This window comes from Apis mellifera, linkage group LG9, assembly GCF_003254395.2.
Source record: "Apis mellifera strain DH4 linkage group LG9, Amel_HAv3.1, whole genome shotgun sequence".
NCBI lineage: Eukaryota > Metazoa > Arthropoda > Insecta > Hymenoptera > Apidae > Apis > Apis mellifera.
Genome location: NC_037646.1, coordinates 9,340,413 through 9,367,901, shown reverse-complemented (window position 1 = coordinate 9,367,901; position 27,489 = coordinate 9,340,413). Strand labels below are relative to the sequence as shown.

Genomic DNA, 27,489 nt, shown 5'->3' with positions numbered 1-27,489 from the left:
TGTTCCCCAGCTTTTCGACAAATTAACGCCAGTGGAAACCGTGCCGACCGAACATGTCACATCTCACCGATTCATCTCTCTTCTCCCCCTCCCTCTCTCTCTCTCTCTCTGGTTATATTTTTCTATATCTACGCAGCACATATCGAACGTGAGTATCTTTCTTTCTTTTTTTTTTTTTCAATCTTCAAACATCGTGAAATTTTACATTCGATTTACAATATTAAATTATCCTAAAAATAATATAACTTTCAACATTATTTTATATTATTCTTCTAACTCGTAATATTTAATTTTACGTAGAACGTCATCGAGAAAGGAATATAAGAATAAAAAAAATATGGATTTTGATGAAATGGAAATTAGAAAAAAAAAAAAAAACAAATATAGAATTTCAAAACTTGTTACTGTTGGACAAACACAAGCTTAACAATCGATTCGTCATATTCATTTACGGATTATTTATACGGAGAATATATTCATTCTCGAAACGCAACGCTTCTGTTTAGGGATGCACGGATCCGAAATAATAAATGATGAGGGCGCGAATGCATCCGACAATTTTCCAGGTATATGCTCGCGCACGATCGACGCGAAGCGAAGCGAAGCGTGCAAAAACTGGTTGTTGCGGGTAGCCTAGCCGTTTATCAATCGCTAATCTTATCGGCGTATCGCTGCAAATCTTTGCCACGGTAAAATTCGTTATTCCGCGCCCGTTATAAATCTGGCCCCTTATCTCGAAAGAGGAGAGACCGTGTCGGATCCATCATCTCTCGCGCCGATTTTCCCTTTCGATCCACGAAACGAATCCACCAAACCGTGGAATTCCATCCATCGAATCGTTTGAAAGTGTTCGACTCGATTCAAGTTCTTTTGAACTCTTTCGCTTCGTTCGTTTATTCACTCTCTTTCTTTGCTCGCGCGGAATAGATGGGTGCTCGACGATTGGAAATAATGGATGGTTAATCGATGGCCGAAATCTTTTCGTGCAAGAAAAGTCGCGACTGATGGACACCGTGTGACAATGAATGCCCGAAGTCGGGCACGGATCTGGTATTATTGATCCCGGCAATATTTTCCATTCAAGATGGAGCGAACGTACGGGGATATCTTACTTCTCGCTCACATTGAGAGAACATTGACGGGCGGAGAATGGGATTCGACGTTGAATCGGAAATTGCAACAGTCACTCGTAGCCAATGATTTACCGGATACCAGATACCTTTTGCATCACCGTACGGATTAAATTAAGTCTCGTTTTAATAAATGCGTTCCCGTATACGTGTTTCTCGTGGAATACACACGTAGCATTCTCTAAAAACGGAGAATACGTGGAGGAGGAATGAGAGAGTTATTACGTCGGAAAATTGATGATGATTATTCCTCCGTAATTTCTTGATAAATGGGTAGGAAAAAAGATTTAAATGGAGAAAATTATATTTACGTTTCTTTTTTCGATATTTTCAGTCTTTATGAACTTGTTCTTCCTTTTTTTTTTTTTGCTCCTTTTCTTCTTTTGCGATTAGATTTTAAAGAAAGGGATTTAAATCGCGCATTTGTCGGGGAAAAATAATATTATTCGAGGATTAATTATCCGAGAAATGATAAAATAAAGGAGGAAATGAAAGATTAAACGTTCGTATTTAATATGTGAGAGAGTGTCAGTTAATTGTAATTCATAAACGAACTTATGTCGAATTGGAGCAAATAAATAAACAATTACGTAGTAATTAATGCTCGTTTAAATGAGAAGAAACTGGCAACTATAAATGGGAGTTGAACAATTTTGTCCAGGAATTTCATAAATTAATTGAGGAATTAATTAAATTTCGTCGTGCAAAAGGTAATTTTAATAAACACGGGACGCGCGTTAATAAAAATAAACCAAAGATGGAATTTTTCGAAACGAGAGGTGGACAAGTGTCAAAAGATTATAAACAATCGTGAATAATTGATACTTACTTTCGATTTAAAATTGATCGTAGTTGTACGCAATAATCGGATAATTGCTATCGTTATAATTTTTTTTTCTTTCTAAACAAATAAATTTTCCTTAATTATACGAATACCTCGCGAACCATATTTGCAATGAGCGGTACAATGATTTAATTACGCGTTTTTATTATCTTTCTTCACGAGAGATTTCCTAGATTTAACGGAAGCTGTGTTTACAATCTGAACGAACGAGAGTTTAATTTCCATTACGATCGCTCAAGATTAAAAAAAAAAATATTCGTTCTGCAGACGCATACTCGGTAAATTTTCATAATGGCAAACATTAGTTACATTTTACGAAATACCTTCCGTTCCCACGGAATTTACTCATCCCGATAATATCTCAAGTTAGAGAAGCTTAGGATCATTTCACCTCGTTCATCCTCGCCTTTATTTCTACCCTTTATCTCATCTCGTCGCCGACTTCTCGCGAGGATTTTTTTCATATCCAAAGGAATGGTACAAACGAGCTCGTAGCCGCATAATTTGCCGCATTCCTTCGCGAGCAAACACCGCTTCGTCATATTATATTTATAAACAAGACACATTGTCCCGCTGGAATTACCCGACCTACATATCTTGCGCAACGATAATTTTCATTTAATTATGTTAGAAACAATTTTCAATTGTTTTAATCGCGAAGCAAAAATAGAGAAGATTTTTTTTTCGTCGTTGCGAAGATCTTCGATTTCTAGATCGTCGGTCAAATACTCGATAAAAAGTAACTTTCCATCCTTCGAAAATGGATGAATGTTAATACGATGTCGCATGCTCGGCGTTCGATTTAACAATCCTTCGAACTCGAATTTTAAACAAAATTTCGAATTTCGAACAAAATGAGGTATATGGTTTTACACCTCGTAGCTTTGGATTGCGATGTGCACGCGTTGAAATAGCCGCTGTCAATTGTGAAGATATACGGATGTAAACAATACTGTTTCACCTCGCGAGAAAATATTTTCGAATAACTTTTAATCGATCGGTGGGAATTAATCGAAACGGCGCATAGATCGAAAGATGGGGGAACAGGAAAGTTCTACCATACCGTGCGATCGATTTATTAATTCTATTCCACGGGTTTAATTTATTCACGGCACGGAGAGGAAAAGCTCGAGCGGGCAGATGTGTTTTCGAATCTAATTATCTCATAAAATTGTGAGCTTTATAATACTTCGTTAAATGGCTAATAATAATATGCATATTGCCAATTTCAATAATATCGTATCGCGTTGTTTATCGTCACAAACAATTCTTTTGATAACTCTTTCGATTATATACGAGTGCTTCTTTTTTTTTTTATTATTTTCTTCTTAATTATTCGAGGATATCAAAGAAGAAGAAAAGAATGACCACTTACCTGAGGATAATCCCCATCCTTCATCTGATAGTCGAACACGTAGAAATACGTCTTGGGCAGTGGTTCTTTCTCGCTTTCGGGAATCGGTGCTATATGAGGATTATTCGGTTTCTTCGTGTGCCTTAGAGTGAAGAGGTCGCCGGTCTGCACCAAAGGCGCCACAAATTGGGCGTCGCTCAGCGCCTGGACGCAGGCATCCTTCGTGTTCACCGGATGCTGCACTGTCCGCTCCCAATCGGTGTATTCATTCACCACCTGGTCCAATTAAACGATGATTCAATCAAACGTTATGAAGAAAAAAAAATATATTGAGAGCCTGACCGAATGAAGTGTACGAGTGAACGAAGGATGGTTTCTTATGGAAAGATAAGAAGAAGAAAAGAAGGAATGGAATAAAATTCTTTCGTCCAAGGCTCCAATAAATTGAAATTTTCGATATTCAAGCTGTAAGTAATCTTTTCCATATAGCAGTATCTTTAAGAAATGTACGTTATTAGTATTATTATTATTATTCTACCTTAATTTAAAAAGTATTTTTAAGGAGCTTTGATCGAGTCAAATATACGATTAAATTAATTGTAAAAGTATTCCCACGAATTATAATATTCTCTTTTACTTTCGAAATGCATCCAATGAAATGATATCGATACAATTTCATTTTTTTTCACTTTTCATTTCTACGAACGTTCGTCGAGATTTTTAGAAAAGTTTCGATCGAATTTTACAACCGAATCGAACCGAATAATTTTATTACCCGATATTTTCGATATTTGTAGAACGAAGGAGGAAAAGCATAAAAAAAAAGAGTTCGATTTTTTTCCCCACTAAACGTATAATATTTCCATCGAACTATTGAAATTCGAAGCATCGATACACGCTGGAATTTTCCTGGTTAATATTCGGTTTCCCATCTTTCGATACCGAAATCGGCATTTAGATAACGGTCCACGGTTACAAATAATCGGACACGTATGCGAGATATATTTTTCAGGGAGAAGGGAGGGGGGCACAGCAAAACCACGAAGCTGGGAGGGGGCGACAAATTATTCCCAGGGAGCATTATGAAAACTCATGCCAAACGGCCGTGAAATAATCGTTGGAATCATTGGCTTATCGAAATTTATGAAATATGAACGATTCGCCCCCGTTAAATGCTTAATCGCGTGTGCAAAACGTTTACCTTTCCTCTGGATCGGTTTATCGTCACTGTTCTCCGTCATTGTTTCGTATTTTTTCAACGCGATCGTATATTCAATCATAACCGATACGAGATATCGAGAAACAAGTGAATGATGACATAATTAGATTAAAAGAGAGAGAGAGAGAGGGAAAGAGAGACAAAGAAAACAATAATAAAAAAAAGGAAAATATCATTCAAAGGAAAGTTATATTAAGAGTAAACAGAGTTGAGAGAAAGATGTCCCTTGAAAGCGATCGGAGAAACTTCTTTCGAAAGATTTTATTCAAGATTCATTCCAACTTTGTTACTTTTACATTTCTTTTCTTTTTCTTTTTCTTTATTATTATTATTATATCGAGAGAGAGATATTTTAATTTCTTTTTTCAAATTAAACGGAAAACACTTACCGTATAAAATATTTCCGTCAGATGATACACGTACGCGTTCCTCACGTATGTTCTGATGATCCTGTCTCTCCTTTCGCCCTCGAACCCTTGCTGTACATCCCTCTCCGCGAATTTCCACAACGCTTCGCTCGTGGTCACGCCGAACAGCAAATCGTATTTGTTGTTACTCGTGATCGGGGCACCGTGCTCCGCTTTCTTTGGCAGCGGCCTGAAACAAAACAAATTTCCTTTCTTCCCTTACTGTAAAAAATAATCTGTATAATATTATAATATTTTTTAGATATATTATAATACTGTATAATATTATCTGAAAAATAATAAAAAAAAATGGGACGAAGAGAAAGGAAACTATAATGCACAGCCATCTTCAACGCCTTAAATCTTCCTTTTATCGCTGTAATCATTTACGTGCTGTGGTGATAGCGATAAGAAATTTCATGCTTCATCGAAACAACGTCGAGTGTCGTTGTAACATCGTCGAGTTGATGTACGATTTAGGCTAACGTTTTCAAAAAAAAGTATCTCCAAAAAGTAGAGTGGAGATAATAAAAATCGAATGGACTTTGCATAACAAGTCATTTACAATCGTCTTAACGAACTACGTCTACGATTCAACTTGGTATCGGTTTGTATCCGTTTGTAAAAATTTAATAAAGAGTCTGACTCTGATAAAATCTTAAGTTGAAAAACGTAGATATTATGCAAGTTCCTCTTTTGATCGAAAAATATTACTGATACTTTGGTGAGAATGCTCTAGAGATGGAACAAGGTGAAGAAATCAATGAAGATGATAGATTCGTGATATGATATTAAAAAAAAAGAAATTAAAAGAAATTAAAAATATTATTTATTAAGAAAGTTATTGAGTATTCGGAAATAAATAATCGATGCTTACCCGAATCCTTGGAATTCCGGACCCATGTACGACAGAAGATCTTTCTGAAAGTCTGGCTTGATGACCACGCCATCTACGCTCGGCCCAAACGCGCTCAAAAATGTCGGTGGTTGGATATTGACTTTCATCAATTCCTCCAAACTTCGATCCCGAAGACAATCGACGATCAGTTCGTTGTTCTTGAACAAATCGTTCGGAATCGTGCAATTGACCGCCTTGGCCAGTTTTAAGGCGTAAGAAACGGGATCCTCGACCACTGCCCACGACGAGAGAGCGCTGCCTGATAATAGAATAGCCCTCTTGAACAGACCTAATTGCAAAAATAATTTCACACGCGTGAATTTAATGAATGAAGGATTCTGAGGAATTTTTATAAGAGAAAAAAAGTATATGTTAAATTTTAATTAAAGAGTCTAGTTTAGTTTATTTAAAGTAATATTTAACATTAATTTTCAAGCCTTGATATATTCTAAGGAAGATATAAATGTGTAAAAATAGCTTGTCTTAGTTTTATTTTTAAATGGAAATGGGTTAATACGTGTTTCTCTCTCTTTCTCTCTCTTTCTTTTTCTCCCTGTTTGTCTTTTGTTTTTTATATCTTTGCGAGGGGAAATATCGAAAATAAAAGAAATATCGGTTTTCTTTGTTGCACCGTAGACGTGCATTAAACGAGTATATTCCAACTATATAGTTGCAGAAAGTAGAGTTGCAGGAAATTCTCGAGAAGAAAGTTATTTTTGATTTTCCTTTGGTCAATAGAACCAATGATGCTTTTCGCATGGCGTCTATACTCTTTGAAAATCTATCCTTTTAGAGGAAAAGAAATCAATTTGTAATAAGTATAGCCGTGATATTCTTTGATCTCAGGTTAGTTGAAATAGAAAATATACGAAAGCTTCTATTCAATAGAGACTCGAAGAAAACAACTATTTTTTATCGAATACTCTTTGAAAGAGATCATTGTGCTCGAATTTAGAAATAAGAAGATCGAAGGAAACTCGATCTAAATAAAGAAATACTTCAAGAAATACTTTAAAGAAAATTTAAACGATGTTTGCAATTTTTTTTCCCCCAGTTTCGCCTTCTAATTTCATCGTAATTTCTGGTTTATGGTATGTCGATAAGCCTGCTTCAATAATTCTTCTACACGACCAACTCTTTCGAAGAATCGAACTTGGGTGATTAATATCAAAGTACTTCACGTCGAGGAGGAAAACTACGAAAACTTTCCAAACTAATTAATTTGTTGTATATCGAATAACTAAAGTTGCAACAAGTTCTCTACAAGCTTCATATATTTCCAACCGTGTACAACTTTATCGACACACTTTTTATCGAAAAGGTTCAATCTATTAATTAATAATTCGTAATTATTATTATTCCCTCTCGACCTCGTTTCTCGAGGGAACAAGAAAGAGAAATATATCCACGAGTTTTACAAGATATAAAAAAAAATATACCTACGAGAGATTTAAAGAGATCGTTCCAATTGGCAAGAACCGAGCCGAGGAAGAATTTGAAAAGCTAGAAATCGGCCTCGTCCATCGATCGCAAGAAACAAAGCTGTTTTCGTTAAGTCGCCTCAATTAATACGTCTTCCGGTGCCTCATCTCGCGACCGACCATTTATCAAGACAGATTTATACCAGCAATTTCGAGCGGCCTCCGTTCGAGGGAAGCCTCGTCCACGTTGCCAATACGTAGGTACGGCCAATATCGAAGCTCTGGGATCGACGAGGCTAAGCGAGAAATTCCAGCGTGACTGGAGTGAACGCTCTTTGGAAAAGGAACGGGCAGGGGAGCAGGGGGGTGGCGGACGAAGCGAAAGAAACATGGAGCGTGGATCGTGTACGTTCCGCGGCCTCATAAAGGCGGAAAGTATTTTCTAATAGCGTATCGCGATACCCATTGGGATAGAAGAACGATATTTCACGCGCGTACCATGCCGAGAATTCTTCTTTCTCGTTTCTCTGCCTATTACAGTTTATCCTTTGTAACACAATTTCTCGTTTAGTCGTTTCCTCCAAGTCCAGAGCAACAAGAAATCGTCTATATCTTTTGGATTTCTTTTAACCCCCTTTTAAATATCCCCCCAAAGAAAACTTTCTTTTGTGGTTTTAAGAAGTTTTGAGGATAATTCTCTTCTATGGAATTCTTCTACCTTCTCCTCTCATCTTCTTAATTTACTTTTATAATTCGCTTGTTCTTTCCTTTTCTTTTTTTCATGCGTTCTCTTCAAGACCTTGAAGAGAATTTAACCTTGTTTCCATTCATGGATACAATATCTGGTCCAGTGATAAGATCATTTGTGGTTTTAAAAAATTAAAATCCTTTTAACGAGACTTTTAAGTTTCCTAAGAAGGATATTAAATCGATCCTCCTTTTTAATTTATCGGGTGACTAAGAAGAATCGATTTTCGAGAAATTGGATCTCGAGAAAAGTCGATCAGAGATCACCTCGATACACATAAGCTCGTTTCTCCTTTTGAATTCTTCTCGAGAGTCTCGTTAGCGGTTCGTTCCACGGATCGAAAGGAAGGAATCACGAAGAAATATCGGATCCCTCGATTGGAGAAGAGAAGAGTCTTGACGACCGGCCGCCATCTCGTTATTTACGGCATAACGATTCTTTCTCTTTTTCTTGCACGCGACTGTAACTATTATCGAGCCCGGGTTAATTGTCCCAGGGAACGGAAGTTAAGTACGAAACAGAAGGGACGAAGCAGAATTTAATCTAACCGAGTGGAAGTTTATAAGAGATCTAAAAATAGTTGGGCGGCTCTTAGCCGAATGCGGAACCGGATTTTTATCGTGTTACGCGAAAAACTTGCCGAACTTCCTCGAGATTCGTCGAGATTACTTGGCGAAAGTCACAAGTCGATCGAATAAACTTCAAACCCGAGAAAGAAAGAAATGACGAAATTAAACGTATTCTTGGCGAGTTTGATTCTCTGTTGATCTACCAACTTTTCGAGAGTTCCTTCCCTTCCATCCGACGCTCTTCCGACCACCAGAAAATTGGTATTAAAATTAATCTGATCGACTTTTAAGATCCAATTTTTATACCACATCTTCGATTAATTTTCTGCATTCCAAATCAAAAATTGTCATAGATTTAACCCTATTAACTTTATACTTAAAATTCCATTCAAATAACCATCTTTGTACGAAGATTTTCACGATAATATATTACAGTTAAATGTAAACGGCCAAAGGAATAATCATTCTACTTATTTTTACCGAACATAAACTGAATTAATTCTAAAAATATTCCTCAATTAAACTCTTTCAATTAAACTCAAAAGAAAAGAATGAAGAAGAAATGACAAAGAAATGACGAAAAAAAAAAGATCGGAGAAGAGATGAAAATCGCGTAACGTTGAAAATCTTCGACGAGTTTCTCGCGAGGAGGGGAGGAAGGAAAAAGCGACTGACCACGCACGACGGTCGGGCTGATCGCGAGAAAATGAACACAGGCGGCCCCAGTCCCTTGGCCCATCAGCGTCACGTTGTTGGGATCGCCGCCAAACAGGGCGATGTGCTCGTTGACCCATTGGAGCGCCGCGATCTGATCCATCAGCCCGTAATTCGCGACCCTCGCCTTGGTCTGGGGCGCCATGTTGGCGTTGAGAAAGCCGAGCACGCCCAACCGGTAGTTCATCGTCACGATTACTTGGTCTGTGTAGCTGGCCAACACGCTGCCATCGTACGGATTTCCGCTACCCCAGTCGTAGCTCTCCCCGTGGATGTACAGCAACACCGGATGCTTTCTACTGTTGTTGTCCGCCATCCCTGCGAAGAAAAAGGTATTCTTTCACCATCTTCTCGAGTAAAAAAAAAAATAAAACCCTCCTGTTGGTGAAAAGTAGCCGGGATTTTTTTTTACCAAATTTCCTTCCGAAAAAGTACCTCTCAAGCCCCCTTGGCTTTTTCCAAATTTATATCCCTCCGTGTTTGCAACGATTTACGATGCTATGTTTCGAGTTATTTATTTATTTTTTTTTTTTTTCACAATCGCTCAAAGCTTGTTGTATCAACAGCTCGCGCTAGTCACATCGGCCAATGTTTGGCAAACGATCGCGAAAGAAAAACAATTGCAGAGCGAACTCTCTGTTCGTTCAAGGTTCCGTTTATCGCCCTTCGAAGGCAGATAGTCTCGACCAAGGATGACATTGTTCCTGGAGAGACGTCTGTCAACGATTTACGTCCGAGAGAAGGGAACGAGAGAGAAAAGTGGAGGGAATATATAGAGAGAGAAAGAGGAAGAGACGCGACATTGGGAGAACTAACCTTCGTCGCGAATATGACGGGCCGCTAATGCGTCTTCCGCCATGCACTGTCGCGTGACAGCCGCACTCGAGGCGCAGCGAGCCAACGCCGCGACACGTGTCGATTTCGCGGCCGCGGATCGCGCCTCGCCGGCGGAATGTAACGAGAAAACGCGCTGACCCGCGCTCAACCCGACACGCTTTTTGATTAGAGGCTGGATGCTTCGCGGGGACGCGAAATCCTCTGATTGGACGCCGCCCCGCAAATGCGTTCCCGTGTCGATGGTTTTTTCCCCTTTTTTTTTCCATGGCGCGGAAATTGCTGGTCGAATCGATACCCGTCGGAAGAATTGTTGTCGGGCTTGGAAAGTCTGCGGGAAAATATTGTTATTGCAAATTTGTTTCCACGATTTTCTTTTTCGTCAAAAAATAAACATCGATCGAAACGTTGCGTATGTATGTGTGTATATATATATATTTGTAAGTGAAAAAGATTTATACGTTATAACGTAAACAAGTAGTATCAAATAAGATGAGCTTTGTTATTCGGGAGTGTGAATGTAAATGATCGTAATTTTTATCATTACGCTTTTTTCATTTCAGTGTTTGTGATGATGATGAAACGCATAAGAGGAGATAGGCAGTGGTACGAGTCAATCGTAAAACCGACTTATCCCTATGGATCGTGAATGAAATTATACAAGTTATATATCGTAAAATTATCAATAAACGAGAGACGAATTGTACGGAATATATTGCGAGATATAAAGCGAAGTTGGTGAATTGTAAGAGAGGATACGAGCCAATCATAAGATCTCCACCTGTATTCTTCCGGATCGAAAAATTATTTTACGCCGGTATTTACTTTATCCGTCGATATATTTTATCGGTATGTACAAGATGATATCATGAACAAACAAAAGAATGAATTGCAAACACGGCAAAATATAAAGCGAATTAAATAACGCTCGATGCTCGATCGATTTCACGGCAGAAAGAAAGGAATTTCGAGTAGTTCGCCTATTTCCTATCGTGGAAAAACCACGACCACCCTATTCGAGCGACAATATCGGCGAGGAACGAAGGAAGGAAGGAAGGAAGGAAGCGTTAAAGAAAGCGGCACGTGAACGACCCTCGACGAAACAAAGACCGATGTTGACCGTATGTCTGCTCCTATAGAAAAGTTGCAGCCAGGGCTTGAACAGAGGCTTGCAACGGAAGGGAGGATGGTTGGCAAAGGGGATTCAAGCTTCGGTCTTCGCCTCACGCTTCAGAAAATATAGAGTCTGGGACAGTTCGTCGCTCCGAACCGCTTGAATAACCGTGGACGGCTTCGCTTTCAACTTTCGAAAGATTCCCAGTTTAATCAAATTTTCATTCCGAAATTTTTATCTTTCCGAGAGTCATTTTCGAGAGAAATATGAAAAAACGCGCCGTTCAAAATATTCAAGACACGAAGATCGGTATTTACGAATATCTCGGGCGTCGTGGCCAACACGAAAAATCCACGTCACGATTTTCATTTCAACCTCTCCTATTTTTAATTTCTTTCCTCCACCACCCGAAACTTGCAAATTTCACGGCCAACGTATATTTTTCATCGAATCGAGCCGAGTTTTATTAAACTAATTAGAACCGGATGAAACGAATATTTGTAAAATTATCCTTATATAATCTTGAAAAAGCATCGAATCCAGATATAGAAACAGAATTTCTTTTATCATTTTTTGATTAACTTTTTCCCCTTTCAATATTAATTATCCCTAAGATTCACTATTCACGATGCTCCGTTTTAATACATCAACGAAACAAGAAGATTCCTTAACGGAATAGCCCGTCTCGATAAGGAAAATTAGACGGAGATCTCGTAATAAAATCTAGCGGGGTAGCTATCAAGCAAGGGAGTAACATTTTGAGCTCGTTCCACCGATAATTTCCCAACCAGGGGACGGTAATATCAATTAAGAAAACACCGATCTTCCCCCATTACCAATCACGTTCAACTCATTAAACACGCCTTTTAACGGATCAATCGCACACCTTTTGTCCCCCCTCGTCATCGTTACGCTTCTCCTTTACCCTTCTCTCTTACCTCTCTTCCGCTCCCAAGGCCTCTCTAATGGGGAAAGCTGACGCATACCAATTCCTCGCCTCCCCAAACCGAATTCCGTGCCGTTTAATGGCACGCAGCCGGCCAATAAACCGCGTGGCAACTCTCGCGAGACCCGGCTCAAAGGGGATGACGCTCGGTTTAGCCCCGAATAGCCCGGTGATGCACGCGTTGGCTGCGTCGAAAAAGCGGTCCGTGGGTGCATTGTGTTGCGGCCACTGCAATAATGCGCCGGTTCACTCCCACCCCCGATCCACTCTCCACTTTGTTCCAGCGAAATTAAATTGCTTGCCGCGCTTAAGTAGCGACTCCTCCCCTCCCCCTACTCATCCTCCATCCCCCTCTTCATTGCTTCGAGAGGAAACGTGATTACTCGGCTACCTCGAGGAGGTTACCGAGGTTGATAGGTAGATCGTCGGCGGTGGGTGGAGGTGGATTTGGGGGCCATTTATCGTGGCCTTAAACGGAATTACTTTTCGTATTGGCAGTGAAATCGAATTATTGGTGGACAAGTGGTCGGCGAGCATATTTTCGTCGAGCAAATGGAATAATTTTCGACGTTCGTGATAGGACGAAGTAGTGCGGATCAACCGTTGATCGGACGAGTAAGTATATTGCATGTATATTAATTTTTCGTTCGTTATTTTTCAAACGAACTAATTTTCTAATTTTTTTATCCGACTGTATTCGCGTGTAATTTTACAATAAGTTGGATCGTGAAACATCGAGGGAATATTTTCACGGGGAATATGGAGAAAGAAGAAAAAGAAAAAGGGAGCATAAGAAAACAATTCTCCACGACGTACGTTCTCGTTCCATCTCTGCACTGTTTACGTTTCGAAATTGTCGGCCGTAGTTTCATTTCCAGCAGATTTTCCTTTCATTACTTTCCCATCGTGCTCGCGCGCTAAACTCTTTAACTCGTGCAACTTCTTTCCTCCCTCCTCCCCTCCTCGAATCACAAATCCCGTATTTCCGTTCCTGAAATTATCCCAGGATCTTAATCAAGTAAGTACTTGGTTGTGAAAGGCGAAGTTACCAAGAGGCGTTTAGCCGAGTTTCGCGATTCGACTATGGCCGACGTGTTCCCCCTGCAAACATCGAGTTTATTAATGCAATCTGCGCGCGTCTGCTCCACCGCGTGCATTTCAATGCACATCCATTCCGCTTGGATCTCGATCGCTGAATTATTTATTACCCGATATCCAATTATTTATCGAATAATTATATCAGTGAACGTTCCGCGGAAACGGCGACCGAATCTTTCCAAATCTCCTCGTTCGAATAAAAATATAATCTCCTTACACCCCTCCTTCCTCTTTCTTTCTTTCTTTCTCCGAGTGATGGAAAATTATCGGCCATATTCAACGTGGCGCTGGACGCTTTAATTTCTCCGCCAACTCGAACGTCTTATCAGGGAGTAAGATACTTAAAGGACGGCGGATCTCCCCGCCGCGGAGATAGATCCTCGTTGATAACCTTTGCACAAAGAGACCCGAGGAAAAGGGACGAGGATTCCCCTTTCGATTCGGGGATAAGGGGAACAACCGAGGAGAGTTCTGGCCCGAGAAACGGAGAAAGAGAGAGAGAGAGAGAGAGGAGGGGAGTGGGTGAGCGGGCTTTGTCGTCCACCGACAAAAGACAAATAACTCGCCTTTCATCTTGCCACCTACGGAACCGCAAAAAGCCATTCCGAGTTTCGCTCGATTCCGGGCGCCGGACGCCGGACGTCCTCTGGATTTCGTTCTTCCTTTCGCAAAAGTCTCGTAAACTGGGACGAGTTAAAAGCAGTTTTCACGGGCCACGTGGGCACACAGAGGGTGAACAGAGGATGAACGCGGCCTCGAAAATACGCTCGGCCCGCCTTTGATTCGGCTCCGTCTTGCACACGTGATCCTACTACCTATTTCCCGAAAAATCCGCTTTTCCACCTTCCTTCGCTTCGTCTTTTCGCGAACAATCGTTAACTTTCGCTGCTATTTTTTTTAAGGTGATGGGGAAAACACGAAGAAACAGGAATCCTCGCAATCACCGATGCAACCTGGTGGAACCTGGTCGATTGTATCGATTGTACGTTCGATCTGAAAATCGAAGCAAGTCACGAGTAATTGCATTACCAGTTGAGAAGTTATCACGAGTGAATCTTGTTCGATCTCGATAAAAAAAGGAAAAATCTCTTCCATTTTTTATTTACCTTACCGATTTACACTTACAAGGTATGATTAGAAAAAAAAAGAAAGAAACGCGTCGAGATAGAAAATTTGATTTCGCCGAATATTTTCATTCGAACAGATTAAACTCGTTCGAGGATACGAGATTCGAGATTGGATCGCGAATCGGTTAACGTGATCACCGAAATTGCAAGAATATCTCAGAATAGAAAGGTTTACCTTTCCCCCGGGGCAATTAACTTACACGTCCAACACGTTCCTCAACAGCTAAACCTTTTAAACACGAATAGATGGACAGGTAGCGAACCGGTTTCTTCTTCATTCAGTGGATAAACTGCCAGGAACGAGACCCGCGGGGAGCAGAGAGTAAGAAAGAGAGAGAGAGAGAGAGGAATATTCTTCGGCCTTAAAGAAATTTGCTAACTGAAGTAGCTGCGAGGGTACGTTCAGGAACGTTCATGCTTCCGGTCCAACGGACTCCATCAAAAGCGGTGGAGTTTCTTCTCCTTTTTTCCATCTCTCTCTCTCTCTATTTGTCTCCCTTTCTCTCTCTCTTCCCTTCTCTCGTTCTCTCTCTCTCTCTCTCTCCCGTTCTCCAGTCCCTCTTCTTTGGCCCGGTCGCAGGCAAGTAGCGTTGCATATTTGATGAGACGTTTCACAGAGTCCTTTCAACCGGCAACTTCGCCTGTATTAGCATAGTAAACATGGATTTACGTTATGCCTATGCATTCGCGCGGGGATCAGGCAAAACTTGGAGCGCGCTGCGACTTTACCTAACTATTCTCCGTCGTGCACGTATATATATATATAGGCCTCGATTGTAATTCGAAAGGACCTTTCTCCCCTTTCTTCCCCTTTCTAGATTTAGTTTGCTTCGTTTTATTTATTTATTTGTTCATACATTCTTTCTCTCAAGTACTTGAATTGAGTCACGTGTACGGAAATCACGTTCAATTGGATGATTACGGGGGAAAGAGAGTTGTTGCATTGAGCGGAAGAAACTTGGAGAAAGTTCTCCCCGATTCGAAAAAAATGCAAACCCCCGAAAAACGAATTCCGAACCGAAACCGTGGAAAACTTTCTCTCTCGACAATAGTTGTACTTTTTCCCTTTTTTTTTTTTTTTTCATTTTATTTTATGCACAACGGTTTAATATCAACGGATTCGATACAGGATTTGGATTATTTGATTCGAATCGTTGACCGATTAAAATATTCCCCGTAAAGCTAAATAAACATCGGAGGATCGTGCATTGTTAATTCATTAGAAGTGGGATAATACAGGATAGATTACTACCGGTCTGATAATATTTGCAACAGATTTACACATCAAGATAATACCTCGCCGATATATATATGTATATATATATATATATATATATATATATATATTCACTGTAATATCACGGAATTAATCAATAATTATACGATATTCACAGTTGTGCAGTAGTAAAATACATTATTTTACAAATACGTTAACCCAAATCCGTGTATCGCTTGAAAATTTAATTTCGACTCTGTAAATCTCCGCGCAAAACGGATCAAGACGGTCGTTAAATAACGGGGGAGGGGAAATTGAATCTCTTTTTGGAAAAGATGGACTAATTCTAACAAGAAAGAAAAAAAGAGGAAAGAAAAGAAAGGAAGGAGAAAGAGGAAAGATAATCTCGTATCAATTGTCCCTTGAATCCTACCGACCCTTTGAAAATCGGCATTGTTAACCTTGCAAGAAAGGAGAGATGGTTTCCCCATACGGTGTGGCGGTAGTCTAATTCCCTATTTGCATGAAACTGCAACAACAACTGTCTCTGTGTACAGTGGCAATCGGGCGAGATACACCGTCTCTACAGCGTCCTTATCCTTGATTGGATGCTGGCCGGAATCGATGCGACCCTCTCTCTCTCTCTCTCTCTCTTTCTCCGTTCCATTTAAATTCCTGCACTCTGTCCCTCTCTTACCTCCCCTTCGAACTGTGTACACGGAGTTACACGTACTTACACGTCCCATCTCGGGGATTCGCGTCGAGCATGCTTGCTCGAAACGCGTGGAACGCGGCCTACAGATTAAAATTAATCTGTTTTTGTTGCAGGACCAGGAGGATGGACGAATCGGTTGACAGTTGGAGAAAGTGGAGTGCGATTGTTCTTTGATGATACCGATCTTTGATCAGGATTGATTGGCTCGACCAAATAGGTATTCGTTAAAGTTGGGATTGGCCTTTGCCCGGCAAGGTTTGAGAGTTTTATCGAGCAGGGGAAGAATGTTAGAGCGGTGGTGGGGTAAGCGGTAAGCCAATATTTAGTTTAAAGCCCGTCTCATGGATCTCTCGTGACTCTTGGAGGGAGGGGGATAAGGGGTGGGATGTTAAATTTCGAGATCGAATCTCTTAATTGAAGGATAATAAGGCAACAATCGTTGACGAGAGGCAGGATTGAGGAGAGGTGGCTGATCAAGATGGAACGAAACGATCGTGGCGTAGATAAATAGAATGAAGGAAGCTGAGAGATGGTTACGAATCGAAATATTCAAGTTTTCAAGTTACAATTAAAATTAATGGAATCTTAAGTATGTTATAATAAGTATATTTTGAATAATTCTCGAGATTTTGAACAGGGAATGGGAACTCGTTGAGTATCTATAAATTATATTTTGCCGTCTAAATTTGTTCGTTCGTATAGAAATATATGAGAAGAAAATTCTGTACTAAGGATGGACTTTTCTATCTCACGGATATATCCTATCTTTGAAATATTTCGCGTATCTTTCTGAATTAATCGAAATCGATCCGTAACTCGATCCAATAATCGATAATTGTTATATTTGATGGATGAAAGCGATAGAAACGATATTACTGTAAAAAAAAAAAGGAAGAAAAGAAAGTATACGCAGCATGTATCTTTAATCAATTAAGAGTAATAATCGTTTCATCAACTATCTCCAACTCCATTTACTTTTCACTCAGGCTTCGTTAAAGCATTCTGGATCCTCGACCCGAATATTTCAAGGGAAATAAAGGCAAGCTATAAACGGTCAGTTTTTGATACAGGGGTTGAACCGTGCGGTTCACCAGAAGGGTGAAACTTGGCAACGAGACCAGGCACGGGTCTCACTTAATTGAGGTCGCGTAATTTAAGTTAAGCAAGTCGTAAAGCTCGATTCGTAATTACATGCATCCGTTATGCACCAACACCGCCTCATATTCGTACGTACGTGTGTAATCGAAAATCGTTTAATGGCAGGAACCAATGGCCGTTTACCTCGCTAAATTGTTTCGCTTTCCTCGTGCTTTCTTTATTTTCTTTCGCATACGCGAATCTCTATTTCTCTCTCTCTCTCTCTCTCGTTCTCTCCTTTCTTTCCAACACTCGTTGGTGGATATTGGAATAGCTCGAAATTTAATTGAAGCTACCGGTGCACAAATTCACGTTACACGTTCCGCTATCTATTTGTCTTTCCGCGTCTCTCCTCGTTTCTTATTGGTCGCGGTCAATTTTTCTTTCTTTCTCGTCCCTCGTTTTTAAAAATTATTCAAATTCTTTTTAGTTATCGCAATCACAATCGCGGGACGTGGAATAATTTCCGTGGGATATTTCCAACCGTGAAAAATAACCGGTGAAATTTGCAAATTTGTCATCGTCCGTGGCGTTGACGATCGCTGCGATCTTTCGACGAAGCAATTCGGCGAAGCTCGAATTTTCAGTACGTGAATAATCTCGTGGAAGTGGATTCACGTGTTTGAGACAATCTCAAAGTACCCAATCTCAGCCACGTCTCGATTGAGGCTTACACACGTGAGAGGTCGCAGCTGGTTACACGCAAATCTATCTAACTAGTCCGTTGTTTCTAATGCTTCCGTTACCAGAATCTATCCCGCAAACTCGGGGAAACACTCCCTCTGGCAGTTGTCAATTGTTTTGTCCCCCTTTCCCCTCCCCTCCCCCTCCGCTGAAAGCTTCCCCGCGCTTTCGATAATTTCCCTGATACTTTGTTGTACAACTTCGTACGAATGAGCTGATTACTCGAGGGAAACTCGAACGACAAATTAGCAAAATTTTTCAGTCGCGGTTCAAAACTTGGATAATTTACTTGACTAACGTGGAAGAAGAGCGCGCCTCGAACTGAATTTCGTTTCAAAATTAATTTACCAAATTTCACAAAGTGACCACGTTGCTCAAATCCAAATACTTTCTACTATCTATTCTTTTTTTTCTTTTTCGAATACTTCCAACGTCCACGATCCACGAGATTTCCTCGAGAAGAAAGGGAAACATTGTTGGCGAGGGAGCCGGTGTGTTTTGGGAAAATCCAAGGAGATTCTGGAAAGTTTGGTTTCGGAACGACAATGAGAAGAGAAGGAAGGAAGGAAGGAAAGGAATGGACGATCGAATTGCCAGGGCACGTCCCGAGTGCCAAACCTCAGGTTTGTCCGGGCTTATGCGCGTGGAACGCCGCAGCTGCCTAAATCCGAATCCGCCCAACCGCTACGTGCGCCTCTCTCCCCTTCGTTAAACGTCCCGCGTCGGCCTGAATCCGCTCGCAGAATCGTGCCCGCGACTTCGCCTTTTCAGCGTTCTCTTCAAACGTCCCTTCTCGTCGATTCGCCTCGTAGTGGAATCTACGCGTTTCAATGTAAGAGAGGAGGAGGAGGAGAGGATGTGGAAGAGGATGTACGCGGCTTTTAATTGGAAGTGGCTTCTCTTCGACCGCGAGTGTAGAGTGTTGGAGAGTGTTTGAGACGAAAGAAGACGCGGAAAGCCACTTTTCTTCCGTTCCCTCCAGTTCGACGTTGAACGATTTTGACAGGAGAGGCGCGGGGAGAAAAGGAGCGTTCGATAAGTAATGAGTTAGACGAAAGATTTTTCTTGAGGGGGCAAGCTGAGCTAAGATAATGGCGGCTTAAGTAATAAGATTCTTTTGTGCTACGCGACCCCGATCCCCCTATTATGTCGTCGTACTTTCAGTTTGACATTGAATATGGTGATTAACTTTGAAGAATACACGGGGATGAAAATTTCTCTTTCCTTTTTTTCTTTCTTTTCCTGTATATATATCGCATAATCCTTTTATACAGGGATATAATATTACCGAAGTTGAGGAAAATAAAGAAAGGAGGGGAAATGTTACGATTGTGTAAAAAGAAACTTATTAAGTAAATTATTATTTTTTACATCGAACAATGTTTCTTTCTTGTTTAACGAAACGTATGATATTTTAATTTTCAAGTTTCAAAAATTTCTTCGAACCAAAGTCGATCAACGTTGCAGCATTTATTTATTAAAACTATATATATAAAATGGATAATGGGCGAGAATCGAATCCGGGAAACTCTGGTAAGTCTTCATTTTCACGGATATAAAATTGTCTGTGGTTATATCTTTCTCCCCTTGGAAACGAGACCTCCTATGGGATCGTCACGTAACAGTCGTAATTCCAGAAGCAGAAGTTCGATTCCATCGGCTTGTTACGTTTTTATGCTCGATTACACGATAACCATTTGAGCATCGATACACAGAGCTCTCTCTCATAAATGTGCAACGCGTATATATGTATATATATATATACGCGATATACGAATATATAGCACGGTTAACGTCACGGACGATAAATCAATTAGCCGACTTTCAGCGTGGTGAAACCGCGAGGCTGCACTTCGAGGGGAGAAATACTTGGGCGGGCAGAGAAACAGAAGGAAAGAAAAAAAAAAGAAAGAAAGAAAGAAAGAAAAAAAAAGAGAGAAGAGAGGGTAAGGTGAGGATATCGATTTATCGCGGGGTCGGCGGTTTGTTAAATTTTATTTGGTCAGAGTGGTCGCGTTTCTCGCTGTCCCGCTGTTATGGACTTTCCATGCAGGTTCGATTGGTTATTTTTATGGCTTTCGGGCTCGGTTATTTGCAAACGGCTCGCGTTCAGATTCCTTTTAATCCAGATAAAAGTTTTTCATGCCCCGAAATTGCATTGTAAAAAGAGATTACATCTGTTGTCAAGCGGGCATCCGCCTCCGCGTGAAAATAAAAGATTCCAAGATCCTTGACAGGAATACTTGTGGAAAAACGATGACTCGACTCGTAAAACGCTCGAGAAATTGTATTTTTCCGAAATATTATTCAACTTTTACAGTTATAATAAAATTAAGAAAGGATATATTTTCATGAAAATCGAAACTTTTTATAAAACTGTATATAATTTTTAATCTGTATTGAAAGAAAATTCTAAATTGAATCGTACGAGAGTAATTCACTTTGAAACTGTCGGCAATTTCGGTAAATCACCAGGCAATATCAACCTCCTCCTCCTTCTTCTTCTTCTTCTTCTTACTTCTTCGTCTCAAAGACTCGACGTCTCTTCCTAAAGAAGAAATAAAGAAGAGGGGAGGAAGGAAATTTGGGATGAAGCGACGAAGAGGGTGGATGCGGAGGAAGAAGGACGGTCGAATCACACTTTCCACCCGAGCTTGGAAAACCACCTTGCCGCTGGTTTTATAGGGATCTTAACCTCGTCAAGGTCTTAACTAAAAGCGTCACGTAGTGAAGTAAACGCGAAGGAAAAATGGTGGCCGTGTTCCTTATCGTTTTACATTGCCGTAAAATGAATGACGTCTTCGCGTCAACCTCGAAAAAAAAAATATATATATACGTATAAAATCTCACAGTCAATTTATTTAAGAAGAATCGACAATGACGATTCGTCATCTCCTTATTTCCAAGCTTTATCAAATGATGGATATACGGATGGATAACAATATCACGGTCGGCGACCGTTATATCTCGTTTGAGGTTTATCAATTAAACGGCAAGGAATGATTTATGAAAAGTTGCCGGAAGCAAGCACAGGGTGCGGTACGGTTCATTGAAATATACAGCACAATGGAGAACAGTTCAGAGGGCTGTTAATTAATTCCTAATCGACTTCACAAAATCGATTTTGGATTTCACTCGACCCGCGAACTATTCGATTATTCCAAAGTCAATTAGTCAAGATCGATCGCAGAATTGGCGTGGATGTTGTATTTCGACAAAGAGACAGACTTCCATCGCAATATATTTCAATACTTTTCTCAATATTGGCAGAAAGAAGAAACTTTAATTGTTTTTGGACTTGGGAATTTGAGAAAGGAATTTAATTTAAGAAAAGAAAAAAAACACACACAAAAAAAATAAAAAAGAAACTCGAAGGAAATTCGAGTAAATCGAAGAAATGCTTTTAATAATTTTCATCGATTAAAATGCTATATAAAAGTATTGGAAGTTTTTTACGCGCGTGTTTTTTAAAATGCTAAAAAAGGAGAGGGAGGGAATCAATGCTCGATGGCATAAGAACAATCGTGCTGAAAAAGGAAAACCAAACGGCTCTCTGTCCAAAGGAAAACCACTCGAGTGTTCTTCTCGTAGTCTCGTCGTTCTCTCGATAGAAAAGGGGGACGATAAGATCGAGCATTGTTGAGCTTTCAGACAATTCTTTGCTTACAGAGGTTCGGTGGAAGTCTCCTGTTAGCCAACCAGGACGATACCTCGACTGTTCTCTTCCTGCCTCGCGTCCTCTCTCAACGATAAAATGGAATTATGGCGGAAAGATTGTCGAGTGTGACTTCAAACAGAAGCTGCTATATATCTGCCTGAGCTAGACAAGCGAAACTGCTACTCCCTCGTCGTACTTCCACACGGTGGAAAGATCGCCAAAAAGTGTTTTGCTGGTCAACAAACCCAAACTTTCGACGCATTATTTCTTTTTCTTTCGACGAGAACTTGGAGATAGGACTTGGAGATAATTAAAATTATTATTTATTTCCCAGTGTAAATAAGTATTTCTTTGAAATCTAATCTAAAAAAAAAAAAAGAAAAGAAAAGAAAGAGAAAATTTGTATCGATCAACGCGAAAGATGGAAAGAAACATTCTTCTGTTATTCTCCTCGAAACGATTAATCGTTATTTTAATCCGAAACACGTGCACAAAGTTTTATTATTCGTTAAGAGGAGATCGAGCAAGGATGAAACGAACGCGCAAATGTAACAACAAAAGTCGTCGGATAAAACTGGCTCTGAAACTTCCCTCTGTGTATAACGAGGATCAATAACGAGCAGGTATTAATTAAACTAATCCTGATTCGTACATGGAAACGTATATACGTATTTGTGACAATGGTGAATATTATGTTACACAATATCGATCGGTTCAATTAAAACGACAAACGTGACGTAAAAGTGGATAAATTTCTTTCGAATATAATTTTCTTTTCAAGTTTCTTTTGAACTTGGACAAACCGATTAAACTGTTTCGTCCAATACAATAAGTGTCCATTTCTTATAAATTTTTATTTATACGCGCACGACATTTAATTTGTCTTGATCATTAAACTGGTTTATTCCGTTAATGGCCAAACGGATGGAATATGAATATTCATAATAATCAAATAAGTAGTATGAAACAGTTGTTACAGTTTGAACAAACTAATCGTTCGAGTCAACGTTGACTTTAATCAAGACGGAATTAAGTTTCCTCCCTTTTGATATTTAAATATTTTAGAATGTAAATTTTGCGTACGTGGACATAGCGTTGTTGAAAAGAATATATGAACACGTAATCAAAGCCTTATTAAAGTTCGCTCGCGCCTTTCGATAAAGTAAAATTTATTCACAATTTTCAACGATTCTAATTCGAACGATCCGAAGCTGGATGCATTCAAAGCAGTCAATATTAAATAAACGTTGAATATTCATTCGACGATAATATATCCGCGCGTGTAAACCCTCCCCACCCCTCCGTTTCCTATTAATTTGTCTCAAAATCGACAAACTCTTCACGATCAAATTCACTTCACGATCCACGATTTATGAAACAACTTAGAAACGCGTTTCCCTCACGAGTGAATATTTGTTGACAATTTATCCTCACAGATGCTTCCACAACTTGATCCAAAAAATAAATCGAAGCACTGTTGAAAATTAATTGAAACGAGAGAGGGAGAGAAAGAGACAATGATGCACGCAAGGGATAAAAATCGGACGAAATAATTAAAACGCGGCGGGTGGAGCACGTTGCTCGTCGCACGGTTTAATGCGAGTCGAAAGCTTTTGTTGTTGAAGCTAAATCGGCAAAAAAGAGAAACGTTGCAAGCGCGACCGGTCAAAGAGCGGAAAGAGTAATCGACAACGCTGGCCTCTGGGACGGTGTTAATTAGTTTAAAAGAACAAAAGTGATGAAAAATATACGAATGATTTTGTACGGATGGATTAAAGGATGGATAGGCGGAAAAGAAAGAGAGAGAGAGAGAGAGAGAGATGGTTGATTCTATAAAGTAGAATATGTTTCGCAGAATTACAAGATAGGACGGTATATTAAACCGTTCCCTTTCACGATCGACATTTGCAAACTTTATCGAAACACACACACACACACATACATATACTAATATCAGCGTTACCTTGGCTCCGCTTTATTGTAAAGTAACTGCGTTAATGGAGTTAAAAGTAATTATCGGCCCTGTCAAGTATGCGATTGCGTATTGCCACGTGTTTCTACTTTCCTCCCCGTGATTTCACGGGGAATTTCGTCGGAATTATACGACGATCAAACGCGAGGACGGAAAGTAAGGGAAGAAACGCGTGAAAATGGATCCAGAGTGTTCATCTTGGGATAATTCCTGATCTCTCAAAGGGGATCTCTCTCTCTCTCTCTCTCTCTCTCTCTCTCTTTCTTTTTGTCTGGCTCGAAGGAATGCGTTTTGAGGATTGCACGAGAGAAGAAATAAAGGCGCGTAGCGAGAGATTCCGCCTCTCGTTCTCGGGGGGTCATAAATACGTTATGATAGAACTGTCGTGGTTCCATTTTCACGGAGACACACACATCCTTTTCGAGCTTGAAAGCATTCGAGAACAATTCTATTCGCGTGTTTAATATAAAAGTAAGCACGATAAAGCGAAATTGTAAAATTGTATGGAATACAATCCCTTTACGCGTGGAATATGTTATAAAATTATATATATTATAATTCAAAATGCTATATGGAAGATATAAATTGAAAAGATCGAAACTTTCTATTAACTTCTATTCGATGTCGAAATTAATTATATATAATATAAAACAAAATTACGTTATGATACGGTGAGAGCTATCGTGTGGTTCCATTTTCACTGAGACACACGCGTCCTTTTCGAGAACAATTTTACTCGCGTGTTTGTTAATATAAAAGTAAGCACGATAAAATGAAATTGTAAAATTGTATGCATCCCTTTACTCGTGGGATGTATCATAAAACTATATATATATATATACATTATAATTCAAAATATTAATTCAAGATATAAATTGAAAAGATCGAAACGTTTTAGAGATTGAAATTAATTACATACGGTATAAAACGAAATTACTCGGATATACTGCGAAATTTTACGCGAGATGTATAAAATTATGCAGAAAATAATAGTATTAGATCCGGGAAAGGATATATTCGCCGAGGAGTCATTAGTGGCACCTTGCCCGCCGTTTCAGTGGTATAACTCGTCACTAGCCCGACGGTCCTAGGTAAACGGGCAAAGAGCGGTAAAACCGTTGTAATAACCAGCGTAGCTCGTTAAATACGCTTGTTCAAAATCTTGCGGATGGGGAGAGCGGTGGGTAAAAATTTCTTTGGCCAAGCTGGATTAGACGGGGAGGAAAAAAAAAAAAAAAAAAAAAAACGGGACGAAACGCGGCGATGGGAAGAAAGAGTTTCCGTGAGCGGAATGGCAAATAAGACGTCTCTCGACGTGTAGGGCAATCGGAAGGATCGCGGAAAATAAATAAGGGCGGCAGACGAGGGGACAGGTGGTGGCAATCAAAACAGCCGCGGAAAATAAAATCAGCACGGCGGCCGACGAATGCGAATTTCCATTCGGATGCTCAAAGCGGAAAGTTGATCACTGAATTGTTTATCGAGCCACGTTTCTCTCATCTCATCCGATCTTTTTCTTCAATCTTACATGTTTCGAACGATTCCATCGTCCACGATGATCCGTTTCATGAACATCGAAGCAATAAACGATTTTCCTCGATCGAAATACGCGTACATTTTATGGAAATTTGGTTCGACCTCGCCTACTCTTTTGTATCTGCGTTAGAAATACAGTCCGAGATTCTTCGATGTAATCAAGTTTGTCGGTACTCGAAGAGAGAGAGAGAGACGTTGATCAGTTTCTCGATTCGCGTTCGATCGACCTCGCCTCGGCGAATGAGCGGCGAATTCCAACACCGATGGAAACCATATTCTTCGACACCATCGATACAATTTCCTTAACGATGCCATGGAATCAGATATTTGATTAACGGGAGCGACTACGATACGCCTCGATAAATCGATGAAATGCTCGATAACGAATCCCCGCGTTCGACCACGTTCGATCGCGTATCCCCGTCGCTTTTAAAACATTCTCATTGGAAATTCGCGTTACTTCGAGTTACATCGCGTATTACTTACACATCCCGAATCAAATATCACCTTCTTCTCGCTGATTTTTCATTCGCTCCGCAACGATCAATATATCGCTCAATAATTTCGAAACGATTATTTTCGTCGGTTGGCAAATTCTCGATTCTCGATCGTCAAGCTTTTTTTCTTGTCGCTCGTGAGAGATTATACACGTTGCAAGGACTCCGAGACGAAGAGAAATGATTCCGAGAGAGGAGAGAAATCACGTCACGATTTTTATTTAACCGGAATGCCATTAATTTCGAACCGCTGAGCATTCGCTTGGGCGGCAATTATCCCCCCGTAGGAAAAACACGGGGAAAAACAGAACGGGATATATTCACCCTCGTTTAAAACTTCTTCCCTCTCCTCTTCCTCCTTCTCCTCCTCTCTCTTTTCTCCTCGCCGATGTATTATCCATCGGCGTTTTTTGCATTTCATTCGTCATCTCATATCCTGCCTTGCCTATTTCGTACTTCGTTTATGTACTTGCACACACACACGGGCGCGCGATTTAAACGGAATCGCACGGAAATTCTTTTCGCTTGAAATTTTACCGGTGTCCGATTCCGTAACGAGAATTAATTCCCCTGTTATTTAATTTATAATTCGATATTTAATAATAACGGTGCACAGAGAATCGGCTCATTTATTTCTCCCCCTCGTTCAAAATTCTAATTTCGTTTACGAAACGAGAGGGGGATACGAGAGTGTAAAATATTGAAATTTTAGCGAGCGTAATAAACCAAATATTAACATTTCACTTGTTTAATTGCGCGTATTCGCGAAATTTCCTCCCAAACATGCGGGGAAAGCAGGCCGTCTCGTAATAAATAAATCGTACGAGCGTACAAATATCCGAAATTTAAATTCCCGTATCGATGCGGGAATTCCTCGGGAGGAAGGGATTCACCTTTTCGAAATTGAATTCGGGTATCGATGGACGGATCGAGGTTTCGGCCTCGGTACATTCCTCTCGTCGAGGGGATGTAACGAGCGCACGTAACAACGTTGCTGTCTTCGAGGTAATAATGGGCCGGAGAGTCGAGATTCTGCGGCTTTCCATAAGCGTATTGTCAGTCAGACGGGCTCGCATTACGCCAATAATCCGCGGTGTACTTGCGAGTTTATAATCGTACATAATCATCCAGATTATATATATATCGACTTCGATGCTGTTTTCGTTTTCCAAAATTAAAAATTTTGTTACTTTTACTCAATTTATTTTCCAGTATCGAGATCTTGGATAAGTTGGATCGATATTCTCATTTATCAATCAATAAAAATTCATTATTATTCGTTTATTCACTTGGATTTGTCGATTTTATTGATGCTAAATTTAGAGAAGCTTATTTGCCTTTCGCATTTATAAGTAAGATCGTATCTTTTCCTTGGAATATACCGATTTCGATGCTGTTTTCGTTTTCCAAAATTAAAAATTTTGTTACTTTTACTCAACTTGTTATTTTCGAGTGTCGAGATCTTGGATAAGTTGGATCGATATTCTCATTTATCGATCAATTCATTATTATTCATTTATTCACTTGAATTCGTCGATTTTATAGATGCTAAATTTCGAGAAGCTTATTTGCCTTTCACATTTATAAGATCGTATCTTTCCTTTGAAATATACCGATTTCGATGCTGTTTTCGTTTTCCAAAATTAAAAAT

General features: G+C 39.9%; 1 protein-coding gene across 4 annotated transcripts in view; it reads right to left on the bottom strand.

Annotated features, from left to right (window-relative positions):
* The window catches only part of NLG-4 (neuroligin 4), a 284,789-nt gene that overhangs the window by 97,318 nt on the left and 159,982 nt on the right, over window positions 1–27,489 (bottom strand). For 3 of the 4 annotated variants that reach the window (XM_006561556.3, XM_006561555.3, NM_001145737.1), the window contains 4 exon segments: window positions 9,266–9,622; window positions 5,832–6,141; window positions 4,937–5,144; window positions 3,350–3,604 (listed from right to left, as the gene is read on the bottom strand). In XM_006561556.3, coding sequence (XP_006561619.1) covers window positions 3,350–3,604; window positions 4,937–5,144; window positions 5,832–6,141; window positions 9,266–9,622 — 1,130 coding nt within the window. 4 annotated transcript variants of the gene reach the window in all.